General features: G+C 41.8%; 2 protein-coding genes across 7 annotated transcripts; one reads left to right on the top strand and one right to left on the bottom strand.

Moving 5' to 3' along the window:
• Positions 1-107: 107 nt before the first annotated feature.
• Positions 108-4,445, bottom strand: LOC121622867. 4 transcript variants are annotated; one of them, XM_041959906.1, is made up of 7 exons: positions 4,353-4,390; positions 4,041-4,136; positions 3,135-3,304; positions 2,581-2,681; positions 1,671-1,815; positions 848-1,027; positions 108-678 (listed from the first exon to the last, which is right to left on the bottom strand). In XM_041959906.1, exons 2-7 carry the CDS (start codon positions 4,045-4,047, stop codon positions 601-603), a joined length of 681 nt encoding a protein of 226 aa, XP_041815840.1. In that variant the 5' UTR covers positions 4,048-4,136; positions 4,353-4,390; the 3' UTR covers positions 108-600. The 4 variants fall into 4 exon arrangements, with proteins under 4 accessions (XP_041815840.1, XP_041815842.1, XP_041815841.1 ...); XM_041959908.1 differs by having other exon boundaries at positions 108-675; positions 4,041-4,445; XM_041959907.1 differs by having other exon boundaries at positions 3,135-3,301; positions 4,041-4,445.
• Positions 4,446-4,881: 436 nt separating this feature from the next.
• Positions 4,882-11,825, top strand: LOC121622768 (fructose-1,6-bisphosphatase 1-like). Of its 3 annotated transcripts, XM_041959750.1 has the most exons (9): positions 4,882-5,176; positions 8,557-8,894; positions 9,411-9,573; positions 9,687-9,779; positions 10,505-10,645; positions 10,867-11,004; positions 11,137-11,256; positions 11,380-11,569; positions 11,713-11,825. In XM_041959750.1, the coding sequence occupies exons 2-8, from the start codon at positions 8,725-8,727 to the stop codon at positions 11,566-11,568; spliced, it is 1,014 nt and encodes a 337-aa protein (XP_041815684.1). In that variant the 5' UTR covers positions 4,882-5,176; positions 8,557-8,724; the 3' UTR covers position 11,569; positions 11,713-11,825. The 3 variants fall into 3 exon arrangements, with proteins under 3 accessions (XP_041815684.1, XP_041815683.1, XP_041815685.1); XM_041959749.1 differs by lacking the exon at positions 4,882-5,176 and having other exon boundaries at positions 7,467-8,894; XM_041959751.1 differs by lacking the exon at positions 4,882-5,176 and having other exon boundaries at positions 7,467-8,894; positions 11,663-11,761.
• Positions 11,826-19,002: the final 7,177 nt, after the last annotated feature.

Raw genomic sequence — 19,002 nt, 5'->3', positions numbered from 1 at the left:
GCGCGTAAAAGCTCTCCAAGCGCGTACCGGAAAAACTGTACAAAGGGTGATGCGTTGATTGTAAGGTGCGATTGTCAGGCAATAAAATACAACTGACGTTCAGTTTGCATATAAATATATATTTTTTAATCAAAAGTAGAATGAACTAGATAAAAATGAAAAGTCTAAACAATTAACAGCTATCAACATTTCCTCTTAGTCACCAGGCGAAGCTGCAGGTTGTGAAACTGGAAAGACAAAACAAGGACTCACCACTCAACAGCCCTGTAGGACTGGTTTCACATCTCACCCAGTCCACACAATGCAGCCTTTACACAGCTGACGCAGGCTTTTAAAATATGCAGCATGTCTGTTAATCTCTGGTGCACCCCCCAAAAATATCCATACGTAGGAAACATACAAAGCAAAGCATCAAATTAAAAACAAGATAAAAAGTCTTGCAAATTCATGACAGTCTGTATTTATATCACTTAATTATGTTCCTGAGACACAGTTGAGTTCAGCGTTTAGCTGTGCACATACAGCTCCCGGCTCTGCAGCAACGCTGATTATTAAATCTTTAGTAAAAACTGAAGTGTCCAACAACAATGAGTCCGTGCTTCAGTCACCGTTGAGCCGTCCACACGTCTGGCTTGCACCGTGTCGAGGACAGGCTTCGGGTGGAGTTTCACTGGCCTGCTGGAGAAAAAAAAAAAAAAACATGAAGCTTTTGTGTCTTAACACACCCAAACTAAAAGGAGGAACACTTCATGTCGAACATTTTACACCTTTAATGCCACCACACCCCATGAATACAAATGGAGAGAGAGAAGAGGCTGAGAGGCCCTGCATCATGAAACTCCTCTACCTTATATGTCGAGGTGGCTGGGTGGTGGTGGCATGTCTGGCACTTGTGAGAACAAAGTGGGTCAGTGGTCCCACTGTTGTTCACGGAGCTGTGAGGTCTGGAGCTGCTGTGCTCTGAACTGGCCATGATGGACTCCTGTAACAGCTGCTGCAGAGAGGAGCTGGACAGAGGATCTTCACCCTGATGAGAGAAGGAAGGTTTCAGCTGTCAAAGGAAGACTTCAACATTTTGCTTTCTTGCTGGGAGTTAGATGAGAAGTTTGCTATCACTCTGATATCAGTTTCTTAAATACGAAGCTACGGCCGGCAGCTGGTTATCTTAGCTTAGCACAAAGACTGCCTGCCTCTGTCCAAAGTGGTTTTTACACTTCGGTTTTTTGTTAAGGTTTTTCTGCCAAACCAGAAGACAAACAGCAGGAAACCTTCAAGATGTTTTGAGAAATGTGCTTATTTACTTTTCTTGCCAACAGTTAGATGAGAACATAGGTGCCACTTCCACATCTGCACGGTAAATATGAAGCTACAATCAGGGGACAGTTAGCTTAGCATGAGATAAAGACTCATCTGAATATTGGAAAACAGAATCCAAAGTGTAAATTAGTGAGTTTTAGAGGTGTCTACAGATGGACGCTGTCTCCTCTTGTTTCCAGTCTTTATGCTAAGCTAACTTGCTGGCTGTAGCTCATGTTTAACATACAGACATGAGATGCTAACTCTCTGCAAAAAAAGGGAATAAACATATTTCTCTAAATGTCAAACGATTCCCTTAAAAGCACAATAAGTTGGTACACAATAAGTGTTGATACACATCATTTCTGTCTTACGTCCATCGAGTGTGCCGAGGAGACTCCCAGGTCGCCGCTGACTGTGCCTTGCAGATTGGCGGCATCATGTGAAAGTCTTGAGTTCTTCATTCTGAGTGACGAAGGTGACCGGTTGTCCAGGCAGCCACGTCTTAACTCATCCGGACTGGGACACAAACAAGGACAACAAATCATCCATATTTTCTGTTCCTGGAGATCCTACAAGACTCAGATTAACACTGCTCGTCTTTGTTCCATTTAATATGCATACCAAGAGTACGGACTGCTTGATACGAGTCGTAAATATCATTTTTTACCAGCTGCTGCACTGAATTTACAATTTAGTTTACATGAACAAACTGCTGTCTCAGTGGCAGCCATTGTGGACAGACAATGTCTGAGTTTGATGGTAATATGTCTTATAGCATTACTTACTAACCATGGTGTTCCTATTAAGTCCTGTCAGCCACAAAGACTGAGGCTGTTCTCATGCACTGAATGCTAACATCAGCATGCTAACATGCTCACAATGACAATGCTAACATGCTGATGTTTTTGTCCTGATGTCCTTTAGTATGTTATGCTAGCAGTTGTTAATTAGAAGTAAACACAAACAACAGCTGTTTTGTGGAAATTTTGGACAAAAACTGAAGCATTACACAGATCAAAACTTTGACCTGATGATGGTGATGGATGACCAACATCACCAGGACTGATCACCATGAATGTTTTTGCACTGATCCATTAAAATGTTGAGTTATCTCACAGGATTATTTCACTATCTGTCCTCGCAGTGTTCACTGACTGGTAGCTTCTTCTAACAGTAGCTTCTCTGCAGCCACAGAACATGAACAAAATGAATGAAGAAATCGCACCCTACAGTACATCCTGCATCGACTGTTCGGCCATGTTTTTCTTGCCCACTGCTCACCTGGCAGGTAATCGCTGACCGGCCTTCTCTCTCAGGGTTTCACGAGCGCTTTCCAGGTTCAGCTGCAGAAGCTGCAGGTCATTCTGCTGATTCTCACACACCTGTAAAAACACACAAACAGCGTTTTATTAGATCATTCATTTACATTTCAGACTGTTCAATACTTAAAGTCACAGTGAAACCACAGTTAGAGCGTCTTTATCGTTTGTCATGGGATTTAAATGAAACCCCTTCAGAAAATGTGGTAATACACTAGTTCTCGTCAGTGCTGTGTGGTTTAAACGAGTAATGGACATGACGGTGACCCAGAGCGGCAGTCAAGAAGCTGCAGGAACACTCGGAGGTATGCTGCCAAACCAGAAAGACGCCTCTGAGGTTGACGACAGTGAACAGGAAGAATGAGGAAAGACGTTTTCCTCGAGCTGTGATCTACTCGTATTATATTTTGTTCACTGATAGCGTTTTCTGCTTGTTCATGTTGTAGCCGAGTGGTAAGCTGAGGGGGAGCCCTGACTGGATGTGACTTTCTTTTCTAACCCTCTGTCAGTGATCACCTGTAGAAGGCAGCGCAGCTCCGACATGTTGAGTTCATGTTTGGAGCGAGCCAGCTCCAGCAGCTCGTCTTTCCAGCTGTCTCCCTCTCCTGGTGAAAAACAATAAAATGCTGCACTTATCTCAGCAGGAACGCTTTCTCTGCAGGCTGGCAGGTGTCTGAGAACAGCTACTGCACAGATCAACACCAAGAAGACAAGACAAGACAAAACAAAACAGGAATATATTCATCCTACACCCGGAATTCACAAGACAAACATGGTCACGATCTCCACATATCGTTGCTGCTGAATCTAATACTGGCTCCAGTTTCACTGCACCCATCAGCTACTGCATGGTGTAGCTTAGTGCTGAAGTGATTGGTCTGTTAATCGAGCAACATACCTGATAATCACCTCATCATGTGACTCTTCCATCAACAATAAAATGGCTGAAAAGTTTTCTCAAGTGTGAGGAGTGCTGGGACATTTCATAGACTGAGTAATGAATCATTTAATCTGAAGACCAATAAACTCGTCACTGATAAAAATGATGAATAGTTTTTATCTGTTGCCATCACTAAAATGTGTTGTATTGATTTTGTACATTTAACTTTATTTATGATGGGGCCACACTGAGACACAGCAGCATCATGTAGAACAGAGGTTAGATATAGAAGTTATGATGACCAAGACTTATAATGAATTCAGTAAAACATGTAGAGGATAATCAAAAATCACAAACTACATAAGATCAAAAGGAGAAAGGACGATTGGTAAAATAACATAAAACAACACATAAGACAGATAAATAAAATCCTTAAACAGATAACATTCGTGATGGCTACATAAATACAGAATATTGAATCCACGTAAACAGCTCAGAGGCCGGGGGAGAGAGAGGATCGGCTGTGCTGCAGCTGGACGTACCTGACATGGCCTCCTCTCTGCGAGGCAGCTCCTGTTTCAGACGGATGATCTCTTCTCTCTGAGTGCTGCTCTGTGCCGCCTGCTGCTGCAGCTCCTCTGCAGCCACACACAATAAGACATGGACAGCTGAAGGAAGTGACGAGTCGCATCATGGTCAGAAAACACACAGACAACCATTCGCATAACTGCTTTGATCGATTTGTTTTTGGGCTGTTGGCTGGATGAAAAACAGTTGAAAACACCATCGTGACGGAAACTAAACGGACTAAAAAGCATGTACACCTTTAAAGGATAACTTTCGTTTTTTACAACCTGGACTTTATTTGTAGCATTAAATACGACCATTTACTCCCCCAGACAACTTTGGTGGCGTTTGGAGTCGTTTTGAAGAAATTAGCCCCAGAGGAGCGGCGCGTATATCCGTATAATGCGAGTACTCGTGGCATCCGTGCGCAGCCTCTATATAACGCATAATCTGCAGAAACTCGTTCATATTCTAATATTTTGTTCTGATATGCTGGTGCTATTCCCCTCTGAGCCCGTGGTGGCATGTTATCAACATCCAGCGTCTCGAGGAAACTACCTCTGACGTGGATGACGTCATTTTCGAGCGACGCGCGCTGCGAGCAGCCAGCCACAACACGGCTAACTCTGCGGCGGTCGGCTAGTTTAGCTGTAGTTTGCGACTGTTATTTTTCACAAAATGGATGAATATTTTTCCAACTCTGAGGTGGTGGACGATGACTTTGTTTACGATGGACGTCCTTACCGTTTTGAGCCAGAGTACACGGACGAGGAGCTCGTTGAAAGGAGGACGCGGAGGCAGAGAGAGGAACAGCTGGCCAAACAACAACAAACGGCTGCGCGTCCACGAGTAGACGGTAACTGGTGGTGTTCTTGTGGACAATGTTCATCGATGACAACAGAGGAGGAATGCCTCTGTTGCTCAGAGTGGGAGATACGCGTTTGTTTTTGACAAACATGCAATCCCGCGTCAGTCACCGGATTCTCTTGCCTCTTTTGACGAGCTTTTTAAAGCTCATTTCGTCTTCGCTACCTCGTACAACAGGGATCTGGCCAATGTCTACCACTTTTTGCAAACCGCTGTTTACCAGATTGAAGCTGCTACCACCAAGGTGAATCCCAGGGTCAAAGAGATGAGGGCTCGGATGCTGCACTGGTTTTGACACCTTGAGATGCTTTGGTTTGGAGGGTTCGGATGCTGTACTGCAAAGATGTATTTTGAGGGCTCTGATGCGTCACAGATTTGATACAGAGATGTTTTGTTTTATTTGCAAAGGCCCTCAGGCAAATGCCAATTCACTAATTAAGCACTCAAAGTTGATCCACAGACACTTGGCCTCAAATGTGGTCAGCCTGGTTGTTCTCATTTCTTTGGTACTTTTTCTGGGTTTCCAAAGCATCTTAAGGCACCCGAAGCGTGTGATGATCCTGGTGAAGGCCCCTCTACAACTGAAGATTGATGACTTTCCATCAAACAGTGCCCCTTCTGACCCAGTCCTCCTTAATAAGAGTCTTGTAGACAGCTGTGCTGCTACAGTAGCTGTGAGGTTGAGTGTAAAATTGACGAGTGCTTTGAAAACATTGCAAATCCTTTTGGTGTCTTAAATTCTGAAACTAAGAGAAGGCAGTATTTCACAGATGCTGTTGTTTACATTTGCACTACAAACAGTGTGTATGGATGAGCATTTTTATGCATTTAAAGTTGTGTGTGCTGCAGAAGGACCTCATGTTGTTGATGTCAAAGAGCTTTTGTGTTACAAAGCATTGGATATGCAGACGTCATACAGTAATGATGATTCAAGTTCATTTATTGTTCCGTACTGTTTCCCACCAGTTGGGCGTAAATGTTTTGGCTGGGCTGATGGCTATTGCAGTATTTTACAGCCTTATCTGCAGCTACTGATGGTGTGGTGATCGTGTGCATACCTGTTTGCAATATTCTATTTGTTTTTATTATGAAATTTTAGGGATGTGTCACCCTTAAAGACGTTTTCCCCCCCTCATATTGATTACTCTGCCCATGGAGGCTTACTCATGGAGATTTTTATTCCAGGTTTTGAGGCCATTTTAGTTGTTCATGTAATATACAATGCTGTCATATTACAAAGGCCAAACAGTATTGACATGTATATTATGGGTGCTCAGTGCATGTGTTATGCATTTAGAAAAAAAAACAAGTGCATTGTTGAATTTTCATTTCTGGTCAAAATACAACTACAAGGGTAAAATACAACTCTGTATTGAGTGAAATGGTGCTGGAGTTGTTCTCACTTAATGCTCAATTGAGTAAATTTCAATCTAGTGGAGTAAAAGATGAACTCTTGATAGAGTAGAATAACTCTGAAAATGTAACTCTATGACGAGAGTAGATTTTGCTCTTTTTGGACTGGGACCAAATACTATATTTTTGGGAGTAAAAATTGACTCAAATTGAGTAAAATGTACTCTTCAAATTTTTTTGTGTACAAATACCTGGAATCAGTGTCACTTTATCAACCACATCTACCTCCCCAGTGATTGTATACATCTATAATCCACTCCTCTTGCACTAGAAGGTATGTTTTATACTCTTTGCCAGAGTTATATTATTGCTGAGCAAAACACTTTTTCTATTTTTTCCTAGATTCATTGTACATAGCCTTTTTTAATTTTGAAATTCTTTTTTTATTTTGACCGATTTGCACAATTTCCAATACAATTTGAAAACTATCACATACAGCCTGTAGGGGGCAGCAAGTCAAAGCCGCTCCGTTTTAACCCAACAGGAAGAAGGCGCAGCGCACTTCCGCCCAAGCTGTTTTCTGACAGTCCACATTGCACGCGCAAAGGTATTTTTGTTATTATTATTATTAATTATTATGATTATTTTAATGTGTAGTTGTAGCCAGTGGTTGAAAGTAATTAGTGATTGAAAGTAATATTAAACGGAGCGGCTTTGACTTGCTGCCCCCTACAGGCTGTATGTGATAGAGAAGCAAATAGTATTGGAAATTGTGCAAATCGGTCAAAATAAAAAAAGAATTTCAAAACTAAAAAAATGCTATGTACAATGAATCTAGGAAAAAATAGAAAAAGTGTTTTGCTCAGCAATAATATAACTGGTGGAAAAAATACCTTCTAGTGCAAGAGGAGTGGATTATAGATGTTTACAATCACAGGGGAGGTAGATGTGGTTGATAAAGTGACACTGATTCCAGGTATTGGTAAACAGAAAATTTTGAAGAGTAAATTTTACTCAATTTGAGTAAAGTTTTACTCCCAAAAATATAGTATTTGGTCCCAGTCCAAAAAGGGCAAAAATAGAGTTATATTTTCAGCTATTTCTACTCTATCTAGAGTTCATCTTTTACTCCACTAGATGGAAATTTACTCAATTGAGCATAAAGTGAGAACAACTCCAGCACCATTTCACTCAAAACAGAGTTGTATTCTACTCTGTACAGAGTAGTAACTGCTTCAAAGTAGAGGTCCAATTCTACTATGAATAGAGTTCTGTTTCACTCAATAAAGAGTTGTATTTCACTCAATATTGATTTTAATAATGATAACTCTGGATTAAAATGTTTGAAATAAAAAAGACCAGAAATGAAGATTCAACAATGCACTTGTATTTTTCTTAAATGCATAAGCCTTTGCAGCTACGTTTGTATCATTAACCCGAAAAAGCTATGAACGGTGTGTGATTAACCGTCCTCCAATAGGCCAGCCTTGTGGTGGCGGCCATTATCATATCTGGTATCTTTTTGAGTTCAAAGTTCAACCTCAGCTTTCCGTTGTGAAACATTTAGTATAAGCTCGCGTTGTAAGTCGAGCAACTCTGAACTGATGCCCTTTTACCTCTCCATGTTTGTGCCACAGACAGAGACAGCCATAAACTAATTACATGCACGCAGAGACACACTGGCACACAGACTGCCTCTCCTGCAAATACTGTTCGATCAGCACATGTGAAATTAAAGGTGTTATGTGAAGTCAGGCAGCGGTGGCAAGGACGGTGAGTCCCATGATTTGAACTTTAAACTGCTTCAGGATCACACAGGGAGGGAATGTTTTCGCGGTGTTTCCAGGCGTATTGAGAACAATGTGTGCACCAGTTTTTCCAACAAGGAATCTGAGTAAAGGAAGTGATTGCAGGGAAAATGTACGTGAAGTTAAGGTGTGTTGTAAAACTGAAAGCAAATGAAATAATCCACCAAATATCTGGAAAGCTCGGCTGGAAGGAAACAGGAATTAGGGTAAATGATTAATGTAGTGCTGCAAAAACAGCGTTTCTGTTGAAAGCTTTTGGAAAAATGATGCACCATAAACACGGTTAAACAGTTCGATGACTCTGAGTGCTGTTTCTGGTGTTACATCACACAGTTTTGACTTACGAAAGTGCTCACAACTTTACAGGCTGATAAAAACACATGAGCGGGGATCAAATCAGGCATTGTTACTTTAAAACAACAAACGTTCACTATCTCTGAACTTTGCTCCTTTAAACGCACAGTGACAGAAGTGATTGAACCAGCCCCTCGCTGCGAGGAAGGACGCGTTTGATTGGTTCGAGGAGCTGCACACCCCCTTTCTCAGCTCTGCTCTCCACTTTTTAACTTTGGGGCTATGCTCACCTGTTTCACTTAACGCGTTCGGTCCCAGTCCCACACCTGACAGCAAAATGTCTGACAGAGGCGCCTTCGATACCGACGTGCTGACCCTCACCAGGTTTGTTCTGGAGGAGGGCAGGAAGGCCCATGGGACAGGTGAGCTGACCAACCTGCTCAACTCCATCTGCACAGCTGTGAAAGCCATCTCAACTGCTGTCAGGAAGGCTGGGATCGCTAACCTGTGAGTAGTGTTTCTCTTTTAAATGGTGGGAGTAATAGAAGAATAATAGATAGATAATGGAATAATTATTGGACAGGCTCATGAGAAGGGGGTACAACCGTGTGCACCCAATTAAACATTTCTAGATCTATGTGACATCTGTTATGTGACAGCTTCCATTTGTTTGTATGGAAGGTTTGATTTGAATTAGGTTTAATCTCTCTCGTTTAAATGTGTTCACAGTGTGAATTGATTTCTGGGTTTAGTTCCGGTTAGGGTTTAGTTAGGGTTTGGTTCTATTAACATGCAGTGTGACTTGAGGCTCTGTAAGCAGCTCTGACTTAGGCCCCCGACCAAAGGTAAACTGTGCACATGCTGTGTGCAGTCTCTACAGGTCAGAGGTCAGGAAGATAACGGGCTTTTGAGACAGTTCTCACTGGTTTAACAAGAATAATAGCGAACGAATCGTGAAAAAGAAATAAATGAAAGCAGCAGTTTATTATGGCTTCGCTCTGCTCCTCTTTCCTCTCCTGGAAGATACGGCATCGCTGGAAGCACCAACGTGACAGGAGACCAGGTGAAGAAACTGGACGTCCTGTCCAATGACCTGGTCATCAACATGATCAAGTCCTCCTTCTCCTCATGCGTGTTGGTGTCAGAGGAAGACGAGAAGGCCATCATTGTGGAACCGGACAAACAGGTGCTTTCATCTGTGCAGTGTGTGCACGCATGTCTGCTCTTTCTCCACGTTGTATGTAGAGCTTCACATGTGTTTTCTGGTATCATTGAGACTAAAATGCTTTGTTCTTACAGGGAAAATACATTGTGTGCTTCGACCCACTGGACGGCTCCTCGAACATCGACTGTCTCGTCTCTATCGGAACAATTTTTGCCATCTACAAAAAGGTTAGTTAGAAAGGATGATTCTGCAAAACACTGAAGTTATTATCATCCATTTGTTTTTTTCAGCTATATTTGATATAGATAATTCCCTGAATTTACATTTTTCTATATATTTTTTTACAAATCAGCAGCTGAAAAATCAAAGAGTAGGTTCCTACATTTTCTCAGGTCCTGTGGTTCAGTACGGTTCATTTATTTTTATTTGACACCTCTAGTCATCTATGTTTCCGTAAGAAAAATCTTACTTTTTACTCCTACATTTGTCTGACAGCTACTAATAGTTACTAATGAATTATCAAACATTGCAGATCAGATTATAATAATATAACCCTCACAGGGGCCATTTTTCTAATCCTGGGGTACTTTTACTTTGGATACTTTAAATAGATTTTGCTGCTAATAATTTATATTGTGATACTTGAGGATCTGAATCCTACCGACACAGACCAGGGGACTTTAATTCTCTTAAATTTTCAAGAACTCCATGACAGATGAATAAAAGCACAATGTTAACAAGTTCACTTACGACAGCTGACGAGATTTGAGTTTCTTCAACATTCAGATTCAGGCCCTGAATCTATAAAACATACATAAAACGAGGTCTTATGTTGAAAATCCCCCCCAGATTCCTCATCAGAGACGACTAACGAACAGTGTCAGCAATTGTATTGGACTCAAAGTGCATCTGTCTGTTTGTGTGATATTTTATTTAATGTGTTGCTCCATAGACCACAAGTAATGAGGCGGCTGAGACGGACGCTCTGCAGCCTGGGAGAAACATCGTGGCAGCTGGTTATGCTCTGTATGGCAGTGCCACCATGATGGTCCTCTCCACTGGGCAAGGAGTCAACTGCTTCATGCTTGACCCTGTAAGACCGAAGCTTTTTGTCCATCTAAAGATATATATATATATATATATATATATATATATATATATATATATATATATATATATATATATATATATATATATATATATATATCCTTCAGAATAGCTTCCTTTTTCCTCATTATGTCAGTTTGTATGTGTTTTCATGATGATGTTCTGATATGTTTCTCTTCTGCTCCTCGCTTTTCTTTTCTTTTCCAGGCAATCGGTGAGTTCATCTTGGTTGATAAAGACGTGAAGATTAAGAAAAAGGGGAAAATCTACAGTTTGAATGAAGGATATGCACAGCACTTTTATCCAGACGTGACAGAGTACCTACAAAAGAAGAAATACCCAGAGGTAAAATAAGATTGCAGCCACTGTTTTTGAACATTAGAACGCTGTAAAGGCTGAATGTGGAAGTATGTTGTCTAAATGAATGATTCTGGAAATTGAAGTGATAAACTGGACGTTCCATATTTGTGTTTCTAGGACGGTTCTGCTCCATATGGCAGCCGATATGTTGGTTCGATGGTAGCTGATGTTCATCGTACTTTGGTGTACGGAGGAATCTTTTTATATCCTGCTAATGTCAAGAGTCCGAAGGGCAAGGTGAGCAGAGGAGTCTATACGACAGTGAAGATGGATTAATGTCAGATCATTTGTGTCGAGGTCAGTGAAATCCACATGTATCTTCTCATCCAGTCACTCATATTTCTGCTTCTTGCCTTCCAGCTGAGGCTGTTGTATGAATGCAACCCCATGGCCTTCATCATGGAGCAGGCAGGAGGCATGGCCACCACAGGAGCCATGAATGTCCTGGACATCCAGCCCACCACCATCCACCAGCGAGTTCCCGTGGTCCTGGGATCCCCCGATGACGTGCAGGAGTATCTTTCCATCTGGAAAAAGCACAACAAATGAGGTATGCAACTCTTTTATCGATCGACCGCACACATCAATTAGCAATCTGTCTGGGATAGCACATAATTGTTTTGTTTTTTTATTTTTTATAAAGAGGCTCAATCAGGACATCCACTGTTAAGAGCTTTCCACTCTCTCCTTCAGATGCACTGATGAAGGAAGCAGGAACCTCTCTGGGCCTGTGGGATTCTGCCTCACACGCTGCTCAGTCCATCTTGCTGGAGACTTACCCTGTGTGTTTTTTTTTAAATAAAGACAAATGAAGAGATGCTTGTGTTCTTCAGTGACTTGCAGATGTCTTGTATGCACATGGGTTGGGGTCTGTATCTCCGTATGAGGACATACAGGCACAGCGGTGCTTTGAGCTAAATGCTAACGACAGCATTCCGACAGCTTCACAGGTAGAGCGTGGTTTCCCGATACAAGTCCAACCAGACCAGTCCGGACAAAAATTTAGAAACGATGGTCTGGGTCGGGTTTGGTCACGTCTGGTGGGCTGGCCCACTGGACATGGTGCTTTCAAGTTCCTTTAGTGAAAATATCACTCGAGAAATTGTGCAGGAAAATCAGCTGTGTGTCAGCATTTAGTCAATTTAGGCAATTTATGACAGCAAGAAGACTGGGAATTCAGCCTACTGTCCACTATCATCTTGTGTGTTAGCATGCTAACATTTTAGGCTGATGACAATGTCATCAATTATGCAGGCACTTTATTTGGCCATTAACAAAAGTACTGGACAAAGTCTGCACAAAAAACTAATTCCAACCCACTCAAAAGGTGTTGACCTGTTTCAGTTTGGACCAGAGTGCTGGTGCAGACATTGATTAGGCTCCAAAGTGAGCACAGGTCACTGTTAATGTGTAAGGATCCCTTGATACCCTCACTGTAAAGACTTGGTGTTAAAACTCTCATCGGATGAAACACTTTACGCTATAAGAAGTTTGTTGGTATCTTTATTCCCGTCCAAATCTGCCTTTTTATTGTTTTTTTTGTGACCTCCACATATCCGCCATATGAATATCATCTGAAATATGCTGTGTAATTTCTCTGCTCAAACTGCTTTTGGACGCAACAGGCCTGACAGAACACTCTGGGCTGAGGTATAACAGGGTGTTTACACACATTCACACCTGGAAGCTGCCAAGTACAATCTTTCACCTTCCTTAACCAGATCTGACCTGCCAGTCTAGGAACCCAACCAGCCCGATTCTCCCGTTTCTAAGAATGAATGAACAAAGCTTTCCCTTCATATTCCTGCTAAGAAAGCTGAGACCCGCTCTTGTTTGTTTGGACGTAATGGCACTTTGGGATGCAAGCCCGGATATCTTAGGACAAGTAAAAGGACATCATTGTTCTGAATAACCATAAAACAATAAGAGCGGTTTCTTAAGACAGTGTCTATATGCATGTGTACAAAAACAGCTTTCCCTGTTTTCTCTTTGATTTCTCAGAGGCTTTCTGGACCTTTTGTCATCCTTTTCATGTGGTTGATGATTTGCAATGTTGTATCTCATGCTATAAGTCCAATGCTTTAACCTTAAAGGAATGGGAAATCATCTTTTTTTGCTATCTTGCCAAGAGTTAGATGAGAAAATGAATGCTGCTCTTATTTCTATGCTGTAAATATGAAGCTAGAGCCAGCAGCTAGTTAGCTTTGCTTGGCGTAACGGGGGAAACAGCTATCCTGAGCGAAATCCTACAGCTCACTAATTATATCTCATTTGTTTAATTTGTACAAAAAACAAATCATCTGAACCAAAGTCTCTGTGCTTGGCCAAGGAATAGTTCCAGCACATAACCCACATAAAAGCACAAACTGTGGTTTTATGCTTCAGCTTTTGCACATGTGCCTCTAGGCGCATATTGTTACCTTTCGACAGAGCGGGGCTAGCTGTTTCCCCCTGTTTCCAGTCTTTATGCTAAGCTAAGATTATGACCTGCAGGGTCAGCTTCGCATTTATCTGACAGATATGAGAGTGGCGTGGATCTTATTTTAGTGTATTTCCCCCAAACGCTGAACTGTCCTGCTAACCCGAGACAACATGAAGTTAGAGAGCGGCAGAGCATCATTAAAATCAAACATCTCAACGCCCGTTACCAGCTTTCATTTCTCTCAGACTCTCTGTACCCTTGTTAGCGTCTGATGATGTCTGGCATCGGCAGCACACCCTGACAGGCCAGAAATGTTTCAGCTTTGCCACTTCACTAATGAGCCATAAAGACTCGCTGGGAAAAACGAAAAGATCCAACAGCGTGCGAACACAAACGCCTCATTCAATCAATCACGTTTATTTAAGAAAGCAGTCATTACGGCCCGTAGACAAACACAGCCTTCAAAGTCAGCGCACGCAAGTCTGTATCTTTCCCGATATTGTCCTGCCACTTCCAGCAACAGAAAAGAAAAACTAGATTGAAGGTTTGATATGAAACTTAATGAGCTTCTAACAACATTACAACACAATAATAACACAGTTGTGTGGATGACTGGCTGCTGATGTCACTTGGAAACTTGGTGCTGAGGCGCAAAAGCTCCACTGAGAGCGCGGCGGAATTTTTATTGCCTTTTTCACTCGGCAATTTAAAACCTCTTAATGCGAGAATATTGTACGTGAGTCATCCGAAAGCTAAATTATGGGAATTGATGGCAGATGTTTGATCAGAGACGGAAGGCGCGGAGCTTTCGAAAGAGCCTCTTTGTGTACAGAGCGAGTGCAAAATAATTTATGTCGCTCCAGTGCGCTGGATGGAATCCATATTGTCTGGTATTCGCTAAAAACTGAACCACTTCCTTTGTTTTATGTGTGTTTGTCAGTGTCAGCATTAAAGGGCCTCAGTGCCCACGAGGCACACAAACACTTACACATTACAGGCACACTTGTTTATTTCGATTTTGTTCAGACTCTGTATGATTATAGGTTACTGAGTCAATATTTAGATTTTGCAGGAAAAGCAAAACCCAGGCTGTTTATGTTTCCCTTGCTACTGTGTGGTGTGTGTGTGTGTGTGTGTGTACTGGATGTATGTGTGTGCTCATGTATAAAGGACAAGATGAGATGACATATCTCTGCTTGAATAATAGTATTGAAAGAAGTATAAACTGCACGGTAGTTTTTGTCATGCTTTTCATCAGAGGCAGATGAAGGTCACGAGACAGTAGATCAGCATAAGAATCAATGAAGCTGATCAGGTCAAACATTAAATATATCGTCTTTGTACTGTTTTCAGTTGAGTTAGCATGCTGACCTTAGCATTTGGTGCAACCTCACAAAGCTGTTGTGCTTTACCATTTTTGGGAGCACTTTTATTAATTTATTTGAAAGCAGACAAAGGACAGGTGACAGGAAATGAGGGAAGACAGAGATGAGAGTATCTGAACACCTGCCTGAGCTGGTGAACTATGTTTGGTTAGATTCATAAACAGCTGAGGCTTTAAAGACAAATGCATGTTTTAGTTTAGTGTTCTTGACATGAAGCAGGGTAACAGAAGACTGGAATGAGCTGAAGATAATTAGCACAATCCCAGAAATGCCACAAATAAGTAGACTGTGACGCAGCTAATTGTGTGCCTGTAACACTCAGTAGCTCATGAAAAGATGAAAATTACTTCTATATGTCAATCCAGCCTGTGACTTCCACTGGAGACAGGATTCTAGATTCGTGCTGGATTGTGAAAAATAAAAAGGTTTTATAACTCCAGTTATCAGGCTGCACATTAGACCTATTAGACCTCCTTTTTTTTTTTTTTTAATAACTGAATGTTTTTATTTTAAAGAAGGACAAAGCGTTATGCATATAGCAGTTCAGGTATGGACAACCTTGACTCTTGTTTAACTGATCAGCATGGCTTTTCTCAGCACAGTGACAGTATGCAGACTCACAGAGTCTATGTTTAAATTACGCATAAACCCTGTATCCCAGACCACCCTGACTGGAGCTAACGGCTCATAGTGCCTCAGTGTTCGTGCAGAAAGGAGCCATATTTGTACCTGATACCTTATGCATCCCCAATCCTGTCCAACCCCCCAACTCATGAAATACTCTTATTTTGGAGGTAACACTCAAAACATCTAAAAGTTTCCTCTGTAGTTACCCGTCACAAGACCACATGGAAAATTTTAAATTCAAATTGACATCTGAGTGGCTGGAGTAAAGTATGAAAACCTCCCCTTAACTTGTCTAAGACTTCAACTAAAAGTGATGTAAGTCTGTTGAAGTCTGTCGGACGGGAGACTCCATTACTGCAGTTTAGACGGCAAAGAAGTGAAATGTTTTGTCCAAAGTTATGTTACTAGGCAACATTTATGCTTGCAGTGCACTGAGCCGGCCCAGAAACGTCTCTCCAGTTTACCTTTGATAGGAGATTTTATTAAAAGTCCGTCTGCTCATGCATGTGAGACCTATGACCGTAACGACTGCTTTATGGGAAGTGTCTATCTCAGCAAAATAGCTGGCAGGCGATAAGTACAAAATTTATCTCAGTGCATCAGGACAAAATGATATTACTGTTACAAGCATGTGTGTCCTCTGAATTAATTTCTGGTGGTTTAAACAGCCTCCAGTAGTAACCATGGCATTTCGAGGTGTTTGTCTATGGAAGCGGGGAAAAGTCCACTCAGATCTTCTTGATTTATTCTCCGGTGTCATGGACGGGGACAGTTGGACCAGACCACCGCTGCTGCTGCGCCTCACAAAGGCTGGTGTGTTTGGATTGAAAGCATGCATGTGGTTACTGTCACTGAAGACAGCCTCATCTGAGCTCTGACCGCCAGACTCTTCACAGGCTTAGAGTCAGTGTGTCTTCAGCTTGTAGGATATGCTTCTATTAAAGTTTAGGAACAATAACTGTAATGTAGATGGAAGAAAACCACCAAACTATAGCCCTCTCCATCCACATGAACAAAAATACAGTATATCAAAGGATGCTCGGGGATATGTTTGCATTTGTCTATCTTTGGATGTTCTTGGATGAGGGATGTGTCACTCTTCCCATGCAAAACAGTTCTACAGTTACTGTGCAGCTGGAATGAAATACCCTTACCTTGTCAACTTGGGTTATGCATCAGAAACTGGTGACACTCATTCAAATATCATAAATCAGACCGCTCATTTCCTGTGTCCTAGCCTGACGTTCTAAAAATACTCCTGAGGCTGCCAGAAAGATAATCTAGGAACAATGGCCCATGCTATTCAAACAGTCTCTTCAACTCTGCTAAAACATTGTGATTACTCAGACAAATGTCAGGGAAACCCTGGGTCGCATCTCATTTTCTATCTCCCGAAACAGCAGCTACGCCTTAAAGATTGAGCTGAAAATGTGCCCCACGTTGGCAGGAAGCCAGATGGGCCGAGTTACAGAATGTACCATGGAAATGAAAAACTGGCAATCTTGTTTGCTGCTTCTCCAACTCAGTCAGGGGACTGTACTGTGTGTGCATGTGCATGTGCATGTCCATGTGCATGAGCATGCGGAGAAATGATCGCACAATGATCCCTGCCAGCCTTGACCAGGAGTTCAGAAAGCTTTTCAGAAAATGCAGCCTGTTTCTATCGTTACCTGAGGCCTTAAAGGAATCATACAACATTTTGGGAAATCAAGTGAGTGTTAAATGAGATTAGATGATTAATAGCACTCTCATATTTGTCCATTAAATGTAATGGCTTGAGATAGCAGTCCGAGTGTAAGATGGAGCCAGCAGCCAGTTAGATTAGCTTAGCATAAAGGGGGAAGCAGCTGGGCTGTCTCTGCCTGAAGGTAACAAAAAACTTGTAAGACTATATGTACAGTTAAAGATCACTAATTATATTATGATATCTAATTTGCGTAATCTGTACATAAAACAAAGTGTAACATTTATCTGCGACCTGTAACTTCCTCTCCCGATCGCAAAACTTGGTTCCCAAAATGTTCTGTGAACACAATTTTTTTGCTTGGGGGAACATTTATTAAATGCACAATGTTGCCTCGATGTTAAAAAGGACGTTTTTCTGACATAGAACCAACGTTATTGTTACATTCCAAGCACGTTCTGGGAAAGTTAGCAAAAAGACTACAAGCGGGGAACCTCAGGGGAACATTGTTAAAATTACTTCCACTTCCTGTGGTTATGAGAACGTTTCTGTTACGTTAAAGGAAGACATTTGAAAGACATGCATGTTGTGGGATGGTTACCTGAAAGGGTACTAGGAGGGAACCTCAGAGGAACGTTGTTGAAATCATCCCATCACAGAATGCTACTTCATGTGGTTATTTCGGAATGTTAAACCTTAAACATTAGAAAGTAAAAACATTCTCAGAATGTTGTGGGAACATTTTGGGAATTTTTTATCGACCAAAAACATTTGCACAGCATTCATTCTCCCAGATCTTGAAGAAAAGTTACCACATAGAAACCTGTAAGGAATGTTCTTGGAATGTTGGATTTGCATTAGCTCGGTTCATTGGTCTCTGTTGGTTTGCTAGCCAAGAAATAGATCAGCACCTAGCTTGTAGCTACAATAGCGATTTGTCAATTTTACATTTTGGCTTGAATACCTGTTAAACAAATAAGATAGCTGTTTCCCCCTGGTTCCAGTCTTTGTGCTATGCTAAGTAGCTGCTAGCTGCCATACATTTAACATGCATTACAGTGGCATCAAGCTAACTCTCTGCCAGAAAGCTAATGACTGATTTCCCAAAATGTCCAACTTTTGCTTGAAGTCAATGGCAGATTCATTGAATCGCAGAATAGTCTAGAATTTGTCACAGAACTATTAGTAAATGGCTAAAATGCTGAGAGGAGGGTGTGCTAATGATAACCAAATCCACCTCCCTTGGCAGCAGCCCCAGCAATCCCTCACACAAACATTGTGGTTGGCATAAGTCGTCATTACACCGTCACATGAAGATTGATTGGGCCACAGGAATAATTATTATGCCTGGTTCCGCCTTTATTCATGCTCATCAACATGGCGTAGCTCGATTTAAAGGTTACTGGCAGGAGTCGACGAAGGGGCCTCCTGAGTTTAGGCTTTAAATCGCTCGATTTCTCTCTTGCAAACCAACAGCCAACAGCCGCTCAGCACTTAAGGTGTGCCTCTTTTTTGCTCTTCGGCTCTTGCGAAGTGGATGCTTGGCAGTCATTTTCTTCCTTTCAGGTTTCTTGTCAAGGTCTTGATCTAGCGAACAATGGCGTCTGTGTTGAAGTTGTGGTGGCGTATCTGTCTCTGAGGAGCTGTTTCCTCTCGAAGAGAAATGTGATCAGAGTTCGGAAGAGGAGAGTGGAGGTCACGTTTCAAACCAAACTAAAACCCCCGTTGCCTTTTCTTCTGTAACATGCCTCCTTTTTAGACACAGATACCCTCACTGGTATTACCCTGAGTAACTCCGTGTGGCTTTATTATCTTCCCCTCTTTGTACTGAGGAGAAATGGCTCTGTTATCTTATCATTACCTGA

Source organism: Chelmon rostratus, chromosome 19, assembly GCF_017976325.1.
Source record: "Chelmon rostratus isolate fCheRos1 chromosome 19, fCheRos1.pri, whole genome shotgun sequence".
Classification (NCBI taxonomy): domain Eukaryota; kingdom Metazoa; phylum Chordata; class Actinopteri; order Chaetodontiformes; family Chaetodontidae; genus Chelmon; species Chelmon rostratus.
This window is presented reverse-complemented; position numbering and strand designations above follow the sequence as displayed.

Excerpts from the sequence above, each read along its gene's own strand:
- LOC121622867 (XM_041959906.1), bottom strand. Across the intron at positions 2,682-3,134 it reads AGCTGCGCTGCCTTCTACAG|GTGTGTGAGAATCAGCAGAA; the intron begins GTGATCACTGAC and ends GTGTTTTTACAG. Across the intron at positions 1,816-2,580 it reads GGTCAGCGATTACCTGCCAG|TCCGGATGAGTTAAGACGTG; the intron begins GTGAGCAGTGGG and ends TTTGTGTCCCAG.
- LOC121622768 (XM_041959750.1), top strand. The coding sequence starts at position 8,725 with ATGTCTGACAGAGGCGCCTTCGATACCGACGTGCTGACCCTCACCAGG. Across the intron at positions 9,780-10,504 it reads TTTTTGCCATCTACAAAAAG|ACCACAAGTAATGAGGCGGC; the intron begins GTTAGTTAGAAA and ends GTTGCTCCATAG. Across the intron at positions 11,005-11,136 it reads AAAAGAAGAAATACCCAGAG|GACGGTTCTGCTCCATATGG; the intron begins GTAAAATAAGAT and ends TTGTGTTTCTAG.